Source organism: Cicer arietinum, chromosome 7, assembly GCF_000331145.2.
Source record: "Cicer arietinum cultivar CDC Frontier isolate Library 1 chromosome 7, Cicar.CDCFrontier_v2.0, whole genome shotgun sequence".
NCBI classification, from domain to species: Eukaryota; Viridiplantae; Streptophyta; class Magnoliopsida; order Fabales; family Fabaceae; genus Cicer; species Cicer arietinum.
The window spans coordinates 1,881,635-1,892,980 of NC_021166.2; the positions used below are offsets into that span (position 1 = coordinate 1,881,635).

At 30.1% G+C, this 11,346-nt stretch overlaps 2 protein-coding genes across 5 annotated transcripts; both read left to right on the forward strand.

Moving 5' to 3' along the window:
* Window positions 1–509: 509 nt before the first annotated feature.
* Window positions 510–2,726, forward strand: LOC101505590 (RING-H2 finger protein ATL13). The gene has a single exon (XM_004507737.4). It carries the CDS (start codon window positions 877–879, stop codon window positions 2,428–2,430), a length of 1,554 nt encoding a protein of 517 aa, XP_004507794.1. The 5' UTR covers window positions 510–876; the 3' UTR covers window positions 2,431–2,726.
* A 2,558-nt stretch (window positions 2,727–5,284) lies between these two features.
* On the forward strand, window positions 5,285–7,603 carry LOC101505916 (RING-H2 finger protein ATL56). 4 transcript variants are annotated; one of them, XM_012717858.3, is made up of 2 exons: window positions 5,285–6,077; window positions 7,187–7,603. In XM_012717858.3, the coding sequence occupies exon 1, from the start codon at window positions 5,526–5,528 to the stop codon at window positions 6,072–6,074; it is 549 nt and encodes a 182-aa protein (XP_012573312.1). In that variant the 5' UTR covers window positions 5,285–5,525; the 3' UTR covers window positions 6,075–6,077; window positions 7,187–7,603. The 4 variants fall into 4 exon arrangements, with proteins under 4 accessions (XP_012573312.1, XP_012573310.1, XP_004507795.1 ...); XM_012717856.3 differs by having other exon boundaries at window positions 7,197–7,603; XM_004507738.4 differs by having other exon boundaries at window positions 7,211–7,603.
* Window positions 7,604–11,346: the final 3,743 nt, after the last annotated feature.

Below are 11,346 nucleotides of genomic sequence, written 5' to 3' on the forward strand. Positions count from 1 at the left end.
ATTGGTATGGTATATTTCTTTTAGAGTGAAATATTTTGGAATTTATTTCTTAAAAAAAGGGACATAGGAGAAAAAAATCCTTCTAAATCAATCAAAGTTTTGAGACAGAAATAATAAAAAAAGTTATTGTGTCTTGCCACTTTGTAAACGAAATCTAAATATATTCTTCAGATATTGAATTATTAATAAAGGTTTGTTAAATTTTACATTAACCGTGTATCTTTCCTATTCTACTAAAAAAAATCGAAGAACATTTGGAACGGAGAGAATACTTAGCTTACAAAATAAAAAAGGAGTCTTAAATTATTATTATTACTTAATTTGCATTAGCAAGACCATTGAACTGAATATGTACACACAAAAAAAAAACATTGAATTAAGGGTGATTTTGAACAATGACAGATATATGGGTCATTATCATTCCATTATTACAACGACCTGCAAATCCACATAATTAATTAACAGATTCCTATTTATGATTTATGGTTTTATTTGTAGTTTATAATTTATTTATGTTGACTCAAATTTTATTTTATTTAAAAAAAAATTATTATAATCTCGGTTCAAAGAAACTCATTCTCCCACCTTACAGGCTGAAATGAAATCTACACCTGCTGCAATAAAACAAAAACACAACTGAGGTACACAGATTTCTCCATCAAAACTGTTTTTTTCTTTCATCGTTTTGTGTCTTTTCCCCTGCAACTCTCTCTTTTTTATTATCAACAATACAAAAAAATCCAATAGCATTAGATAGTGTCTTGTCTTCAGTATAAAAATTTCAACCTTTTTTGTGTCTTCAATCAAATCTTGTGCATATGACTGATTTTTCATAAAAAGTTGCAATCTTTTGTGTTTTTTCTCTGACCCTTCAACATGGGAAGGAGTTTTGTTCAATTTAAAGGTGACACCTTTTTGCCTCCATTTGAACAACCACCAAATAATTTTAATTTTCAGCCAAACCCAAATTCACCATTTTCACCCATTATCACCTCAACTTCTAATCTTCGATCTGATAATTTCAGTTTAAATGATAACACCTTAAAGGTTAGTCCAAGTATACTTTTAATCATTATCATTTTGGCCATTGTTTTCTTCATTTCTGGTTTACTTCACCTACTAGTTAGATTCCTTTGGAGACCTCAAAGTAGAGACCATGATGATTTGGATGATGTTACTGCACTTCAAGGTCAATTGCAACAGCTTTTTCACCTTCATGATTCTGGTGTTGACCAATCTTTCATTGATACATTGCCTGTTTTCCTTTACAAAGCTATTATAGGATTGAAAAACCCTTTTGATTGTGCTGTTTGTTTGTGTGAATTTGAACTTGAAGATAAGCTTAGGTTGTTGCCAAAATGTAGTCATGCTTTTCACATGGAGTGTATTGATACATGGTTATTGTCTCACTCTACTTGTCCTCTTTGTAGAGCTAATTTGCTTCATGATTTTTCACCAAACAATAATTGTTCATCCATTGTTCTTCTTTTGGAATCTGGTAGTGATAGTTCTAGAGAGGTTGTTTCAGAAAGAGAGGCTAATAATGCAGGTAGTAGTGATGTTGGCATTGGAAGGACTAGTTCTGTTATGACAACAAATTCTCATCTTGGTTGCTGTGGTGACTGCGAAATCGGAGGCGATTTGGTTCCGAATATTGAAAATGCAAACATTCCTGACCCAATTGTTGGAGTTGAAGGAGATGCTGTGGATAAAGTTGTCACTGTTAAGCTTGGAAAGTTTAGGAATGTTGATGGTGTTGGTGATGGAGAAGGAAGTAGCAATAACAATATGGATGATAGAAGGTGTTTTTCAATGGGGTCATTTGCTTATATTATGGATGAAGCTTCTTCATTGCAGGTACCAATTAGGACTCCAATGAAGAAACAAATGATTAAGAAGAAGAATGTTTTGCCTTTGATTCCAGGTCATAAGCCAGCAATGTCAGAATATGACAGTGAATCAAGAAGAGATTTCAAATTTGCAAGCTTTGATTCAAATAGAGTTGATGATGTTGTTGTTGTTAATGCTGAAATTGGAGGTGCTATTGGAAGGAGCCAAAAAGAGAGTTTTTCTGTATCAAAGATTTGGCTTAGAGGGAAAAAGGATAAGTCAAATGTTGGGTCTTTGGTTGATTCATCTAGAAGGGCTGTTTCATTTAGGTTTCCATTACAAAGGAATGTTGGTAGTTCTACAAATGATTTGAAGAGAAAGAATGGAAGATTTGATACAAGGAGTAATGTTTCTGAGATGGAATTTGGTAAATGGGAAAATGGAGGAGGAAGTGAATTTGGCTATGATGAAGAAAATCGAAGTTGCTATAGTATGGATTCACAAGCTAGAGCACCATCTTTTGCTAAAAGGACTTTGCTTTGGCTAACAGGAAAACAGAACAAGGTTGTTCACTCATCCAATACTTCTTCCACCCTCTAGTTTCTTATCTCTTATTTTTTTTGAGCCATTTTTCTTTAATATTATTACAATTACATAGATTTATATGTGTAGATTTATAATGGTGGAAAGGTGGAGGAGGAATGGGAAAAAAGTTGTGGGATTTGAATGGATTACTTTTCAGTTTTTGCATGAATTTTGTTGCTGTTCCATTAAACACGAGTCTACCTCAGTGAAGGTGAAAATAATGTAGGAGATTCTTTTGTTCACCTTCTATTTGATTCACCTGTTCAATGGCAACATAAAACTTTTAATTAACATTTAGATTTCATTTTTCACATGTTAGTATACCAAAGTTTTATATCGTGTTCGTGTTGAAATTCTTGTTATTGTAGAGATTCAGAGTTAAATAGAAGCTATCAAATTGTGGTAAATGAGACGTCAAAAACCAAATTCAGCTACACTACAACACTGATGCTACAGTCATTGCTATTAAATAACGTATCACAGACTAATAATAATTTGTTCAAATTCTTATTCGTTGTTATAACGAAATATTGTAGCATCACTGTGTGATAACACTTTTTGCATGCAGTATTTTGCAAAATTTAGTTACTGAAGAATCCAATTTATGTTTTTCACATACTATATATAGTGGATTTAGTAAAACTATGTGTCACTATAGAACTGAAGACAGTGTGGAGTCATAAGAAGAAAATGACGCAAAGTAAAATTTTCTGAGAAAGCCATGAATGATTATGTCTTTATGGAAAAGGTAAGAAGTGAGCAGAGTCTGGGCCCTTTATTAAATGCAACATCAGGGGACCTTATTAAAAGTTTTATAATATGGTTGAAATGAAATTTGAAATTCAAATTCAAATTCAAATTTGTTAACCCAAACCAAGTGTTGAGCTGTTGATGTGGATATGCATGAATATAATTATAGATGGGAAGAAACATTGAGAAGTATGAAAAAGAAAGTAGTAGTAGTGACTTTACTAAGTATACATTGATGGCTGTTTTTAATTAAGGTCACGGGAACGGTTGGATGCACCTGTCTGCTGTTATTTCTGTACCTAACCATTTTTATTCACATTATTGAACCTGTTTGTGAAGATTCTTATGCCATGCAATGCTTATACGTGCCATTATTATTTTACCCAACTTTTACAAGTTTTGTTTTATATGGTATAAAACCTGAATTCTGCAACCAACCATTCATCTAAAAGGGGTTAGATTTTTTTCATACGATAACCCGGATTTAAATATTTAATTCAAAATATATTTGTTTCATTTTTGGAATATGATTATCTCAAATCAAATTGAGAGAACCAATAAAAAGTTAAAATAAAAAAAAAAAAACTGAATTTTGCAAACAATGTAGAAGTTGGATATTTCAATTTCATTTGCATGTCCTCAATTGTTGTTAAAGGTCAGCAACAACAAAAGCCGCAAAAAATACAGCAGTTATACTTCTATCAATATTTCTCGTAAGCAACCCTTGTATAAACATTAAATCTTTTGTTAAAATATTTTTTAATTTTAAAAATAATTTTTAATATTTATGATAATGATATTTGTTAATGAGAAGGGAAAATATTTTTTAAATGAATAATTATCTACTCTTAGAAAAAATAATAATTATCTATTTTTCTAAAAATAATTAAAATGTTAAAAAATTATTTTCTTCTGAAAATGCGTATTCATTATTATTAACTATCATTTGATCATGTGTATAACAATAATTTATTTTGAGAGTAACATCAAGATTATGTGCTTTGACACCCTTGTACTTTGAAGTGATTTTTATAAATGAGATTTAAATTTAGCACGTGTACCATCCTTTTTAACTAGCCAAAAATATTTACTACTTTTGTGCATGATTAGTGTTGAAAATAATTAGATGTATTTCTTTTGCCTCTTAATTTTATTCTTAAATTTTTTAGGCCTTATGGTTTTTGTTTTCATTATAATGGGCCTGTTAGTCTATGTTATGTAGAGGCCCATTCCACTTGTTTTCTCTTTATCTTAATTAAAGACAAAAGTTAAACTCTAAAAATGAGAGTATATATGTATATTTTATTTGAAGCTGTAAAATAAAACAGGTTTCATTGAAGTTTTAGTTCACTATTTTTAACTTTATCAATTATCTATTTTAAAAATTTAATTAATATTAAATAAATAATTAATAGTAAGTATACATGTATTCTATGTCTTAATAATTTGTTGTTGTTCTTTTATTTTAATTTATTTTTTAATTATAAAAAAATTCATATAGATTATTTCATATTATCATATTATATATTATATTATAAAAATAGTCATATCACTATTTTTAAGTTTAAAAATATAACACAGACATAAAAAATATAGAATTTTAAAATAAGAGTCAATTTTCGTTAAAGGATAAAAATAAAGGATCAAACTTACAATTAGTAAAGTCAATAATTTTTTTTCAAAATACAATAATAATAAGTTTCACTTAAACTTTGATGATATTTTATAATCAAAATAAAGTTTTGAATATTTTAGTAGTACAATCTCCTTTTCTAATTATAAGTACTTTTTGGGAAGAAAAATATTTATTTATAAATATAAATATTATTTTAACAAGTGAATTAATTATTTTTTAAAACATACTCTTTTTTACTATTAATTTGTCTTGAAATATGCCCATGAAATAAAAAAATTATTTTAAAGTAATAATACTTAAAATAAATATTTTATAATTAAAGAAAAAAATAATAGAGATTAATAAATGATAAATGTAATATAATATAAGTAAAAGTGAGAAACGAGATGATTAATTTGTTTAAAAAAGTTACAAAGAAGTGGTCATAAAAAAAAAAAAAAAAAATTGAATGGAAGCAGTTATAAAAAGAAAAACAAAAAAGAGAAAAAGGAAGCGATAAATATCAGAAGCGTGTGTTTTTGAAGAATTCGATAACACAGGGAAGGTGAAGAAGAGGATCCACAATTTGACAAAGGTCGTGTACCGTAGCGCACCTAGATTTACATCTTCTACAACTACGCCTATCCCTTCCTTTTCTCTCTCTTCTCCAAACTTCCTATTATTATTATTATTCTTCCCACCATTTTCAGCCCTTTTCCCAATCTTCAATTCAATTTCAACCACCATGCCTCCTCTTCATACCCACCCCACCGATGCCCAACCTAAACCAAACCCTAATCTCCTTTCCATCTTCCTCAAACCAATCATCATGCTCCTTCTCACCTCCCTCTTCTTCCTCTTCATTGGCTTCGCTGCTTTTCTCCTCCTCAACCTCTTCCTCCTCGCCGGTGCCCTTCACCGCCTCCGTTTCCGTCCCACCCCCACCCTCCCTCTCCCATCTCCCTCCGACGCTTTCCTCCCTCGTGAAATCAACAAACTCCCTAACTTTCGGGTCACTAAAGGATCCGGACCCGGACCCGATTCACGTTGCCCCGTTTGTTTGGACGGTTTTCGTAACGGACAGTGGTGTAGAAATCTCGCTAATTGCGGTCATGTTTTTCACCGTAGATGTGTTGACACGTGGCTTCTCAAAGTTGGCACGTGTCCTACTTGCCGTACACCCGTTCGATCAAACCCTAGACCTCAAGATTGTATTGTAGATGCACGGAGAGAAGAAGGTTCTTCACAATTTTGGAATTGCTCTGTTAATACTAATGCTTTGACCATTTTATAGCTTGTAAGTTTTAATTTTTATTTTTATTTTTAATTTCTTCAAACTTTGTAACATTAATGTTATATTTACTTACTCAATGTATATTAGTATAGCAGCCTCATGTATGAAGGGAAGTTTATTTTTCTATAGTTTCCCATTTGGGTATTGGGAAAGGGGATTGTGCTTTGTAATTTTACATCTCTTCACCCTAAGTTTCATCATTTTTACATACTTAGTCATTGATCATAGCTGAATTTTGGGCTACTCAACTTTGATTGAATTTGATTGTTGATTGCTTTTGTCGTTTAGTATCAATTACTTGGTGATTGCTATTTTGAATTACTGGACCAAGACTCTAACTTATAAAATTTGATGATTTAATTTATGTTCTTGAACTTGAAGAATGGATGCTTATAGAATTGATCTTGTCAATTGCGAATTGTGGAAAACAGTGTTCAGTTGAAATTTGCAATGCTAAAGTGATATAGTGCTGCAATAGTGGCTATTTGTCAATACTTTTGTACTAAATATCAATTTGTTCAAATTATGCTTTAATGTAGCCGAACCAACGACATCTTTATGAAGTTTGATTACTTTCAAATTAGGGGTGATCTTTTAAAATTTGTTTTTCCGTTTTTTATTTCAAACATTATTTCCTCCTTTTTAACACAACGATCTTTAACATAACAGATATTATGTTTGAAGGAAATAGAGGACAAAAACAAGTATATGAATAGCATTGTCTTTATTGAATAATAATACATTCTGTCATTGATTAATGCCTGCCAAATCGATAATGGTAGTATTTTTTGAAATTGACTTTGAATTGGTGTACACAAGTGGTGAGTTATATATCATTAATCAGTTTATAGTTGTATCTTTTGTTCACATGGACAATTTATGGCTTCATTGTACTGGATAATTTTGATGAAGTTTTAGGGTTTCTTATCTCATTGCTTATAATCTGAATAGCAGTGCAGAATAGTTACCAGGAAGATAGCGTATAATAGTGTGTAGAATACTCTCCAACTTCTGCAAGCATGAATGCAGACATTTTTTTTATTTTATATCTGGATGTAGTTTTCTATCTGTAATTTGTCAATGGAAATTAATTGTATACTATTATGTACTAGTAAATTTTAGATCCTTTACTACAGTGTTCGTGCAATGGCCTCTACAATTCTCAGATTTAAAGAGATACACCATGCAGTAGCCGCTACAATGTTAATAATGAGACAATCCAGGGTTGACCAACCACTAGCAAAAGATAACGTGTGATGTTTTGGACATGCTTACAACATTTTAAGTTAAAAATGGATCTGGATTAGCGCAAGTGATTGGGTCATGATTATGACATCCGTATCTGAATGGGGAGACCATCACGATAGATAATGTAGTTATTTCCTATTGATATTTATCATCATTGTGGCGACTATGAAAGACAAGACAAATTGGTAGTGCTTATCTAATTTTAGGAGAATTTTATGAAATGTTTAAAAATTAACATGTTTTAGTATTATTTAATAAAATTACCAATAATTAAATGATGTCATTTATGAGTTTTACCATATTTTAGACGATGTTCTTTCACACTAAACACATTAACTAAGTCCCAACCATTCAAACATTGCTTAACCATTTTGGGCATAATTTCTCATGTGTAGTTAGTGACTTACGAAAATTCAAAATCCTCATATGCAACTTTCAATTGTTATCAATGAAATGGGTTGTGAGACATATGTAATTAAAGACTTGGGGTGTCGTTGGTGAGATATACTCGACGATAATGTTGTGATAAAATATTTTACATCTTTGTTTTTTGTGTTTCTCATTGTGTTAAAATATCATGTGTTAGTGTAGTACGTGGTTGGAAGTTAAACCTTGGTTGTAAATCATTAACAAACTTATGAAAATATGGATATTCTACTTGTCAAAACAAAATTTCCATGGCTACAAACATGTTCATCAAGTCAACTCGACTTACTTCCTGGTCAAATTTGAGAAAAGGAGGGGATGAACTTACAACTTCCCTTCTTGCCATCTTTACATCTTGTCAAATGAGCTTGTGTTGCACTTGTTTCACAGTTGCACTGGATCATGCGGCCACAATAACTGTATTTTGCTGACCATTTTTTTACCTTGTTGTGGGGGTAAAATGATTCCATGTTTTCGACCTATTTTTACGCTTAGGCAACAACATAATAATGTTTGAGACTGTAGGAGGAGGAATATAATCAAAACTCTCCTCCATCTCAAACTCTATAATGTTATCATGATCATCCATGTTGATGTTCTACTAAAAATATTGACAAGAGATGTATGACAAAAGTTATTTCAAAACACTAGAAAAAGTAAAGTATATTAAATGTGTAGGAAATAATACAACTCACTCATAGAAAAATATCTACCGTTGAGTTGTTGAATACTAAGCTATATTTAGATCTCAAATCTTAATTAAAGTACACTTTTCTATGTACATTAATTTATGATAATAACAAGTTTGTATAATAAAAAGAAAAGAAATAATAAAGAACACGAGAATCAGACCATTGCATTCCAAATAGGTGATTGTTGTATATATATTAATTAATCAATATCGTTGTAGCTATTTGTCCATGTATATTACCAACTAGTCCAAAATTCAAACATTTCCATCTTCTCAACCAATCATTACAATTGTCTGTAAATAAAAATATGGTCTACACTACTGTCAACTCCTATTTTATCCAGTCTGATGTCATGTTACCAAATATCAGTTTGACTACGATAAAATTCACCCAATTAAGAACTTCTATTTTAACTGAGCCATAGAATGTTTATGTACATTGAAACTTATCTAGTGTTGCATTCCAATGTAATACAAATTCCTTCCCTAAGAACATAATATGACTATTATTGCTCTTTCGTTTTTATTTTATTTTGTCAAATTGATTCAACAAACACGTTTCTTTACCAAGAAGTTCAAAAGCTTCTATACTATAAAAGAGCATGAATTCAAAAGCATATATACTATAAAAGGCCAAACAATACAACTAATACCCAAGTTACTTCAACATAATCATATTTACATTAAAATCATCACCAATTTTCCTCAAAATGCAACACCGATTTACTACATGTGATTTGAAGAGGAGTGAAACTAATCCATGCAAAATAATAGTTTTCTTACCTTCAAGAGTTGAAGAGGAGAGAAGTCAATATAATCTCAGATAACACAAAATCTTTAACCAAATCAATTTGCAAATTGAAAATGCTCAATAAATTGAATACACAAAAGGTGTTGAAAATTATAATAAAATGAAAACCCTAAATCACTTTCACTGAAGATGAAGATCACCAAAGTGGAGAATGAGTGATGAATGAAACTTTGTTAGATATGCAATTCTCAAAAATTAAATGAACAAGAATGACGATAAAAACAAAAGTAGCGTGCGACACCAACAGTTTTCAGTTGGAAAAAACTGAACCAAATTAGGTTTTAGTTTAAAAAATCGAACCAAACTGTTCTATAATATAGATCATATAGTTATTTACTCTATCCATCTAACATATAAAATAGAATTGGTTGCTATAACTCTTCTTCAAGTAGTTCTATTTGTAATGGTCTTGTTTGAGATTCAAGTGATATATTCATCAAAATGTTCTACATTAGAGTTGGTTCCTGCTATATCCTTCAAGCAAAACTCTAGGTTTTAAGATTTGGTATTTGTTTTTTGATACATTGAAATGCAAATAAGAATAGTACAACATATTCATCGTGACTTGTAATATTTTTCATCTATATTTTGATATTAAAATTAATTACAAAGGGAAAAAAAGGTCAATGATATACACATAAATTTCAAAAGTGAATGAAAGATAATCAAACTAAAATCTTAATCATAACAACCAAATTAATTTATGTCACATATGACCAATGGTCTAGATTAATATAAGTTCTACAATCTGTCATTCGATCCATATCCTAAAAAAATAATATTTGTTGGTGCTCCATAATATTAATGATAGATGGTTTTTGACATGTCCACTCAAACCCCGAGTTGACAAATCATATGTAAGACTAAGAGATTGTTGACTTTTGTGATACCATCTGTAAACCTTCTACTTAAGCGAACACAAATGACGTCACAAATGATGATGAACAAACTAAACATTGCACTCAAACAACGAAATAAATAATAAAACACGAAGAAAAAAATAAATCTATATAAAAAATCACGTATTTAAATAAAATAACTTAGATAAATAATTTCATACCAAAAAATAATCCTAAACTATTTATCTAATAAATAAATAAATAAAATTTATATTTTTTCTTATAAATTAGAGACAGTGTGGCTACATAAAATAATAATTTCTTTTTTTGTTTTGTTGAAAATTTTAGTTATTTTTAGATTAGATTCAAATGTGGTCGCTATTATAATTTAATGATAATTGTTTATAAATGGTAGTGGCCATAGGAATTGTCTTCTCCAACTTTTAAATTGGAAAACTTATTTTATATTTATTTTTTTAAAATGAAATCAATTTAAACAAATGAATCATATATGCAATTTTTATTGGACTAAAGAGAGGTTCAATTAAATATATAAATATAATTTTTATCTTTTTATATTTAAAAAAAATTAATTAATAATTTAAAAATGTAAAATTTCTGTAAATAAAAGATGAAATATTTATAATTAAAATAATTACTATATCAGAATTACAATTACTGAAATTGAAAGAGAAAGAGGTAAATGTTTTTTATGTAAATGAAAAATATAAAATTAGAAACTATAATAATATTTTGAACGGAGCGTGACAAAATAGGAAACAAAAACTGAAATAGACAACATAACTAAAAAAAATAAAAAAAATCTGAAATCGTATTTTTTAATAATATTATTGGCAGCCCACTAGGGCGGTAGGGTGTGTGACCTTGATGAAGAAGAAGATGAAAAACTAAGCATGATCATGATCATGATCCGCCAATAATAGAAAGAGTGAGAATGTGCGAAGCAGGTGTTGGTGATGCTACTTTATGCCGATTCTTCACCCCATTCAAAATTATCTTCCACTCACTCAAAATCTTAGCCTCCAACAAACTCCTTTTCACAACAATCATGTCTCTCACAACCCTCCCTCTTTCCACTCTCCAAATCTACCAACCCATCTTCACCCAACCACTCACCTCCCAAATCCGCCACCTCGAAGCCCTAGCACACTTAGCTTCAACCCATTTCGAAGCTCGTCACGTTTGGCACGAATCTCGAGACAACGCTATTTCCCTCATTCGCATTAAAGCACTTTT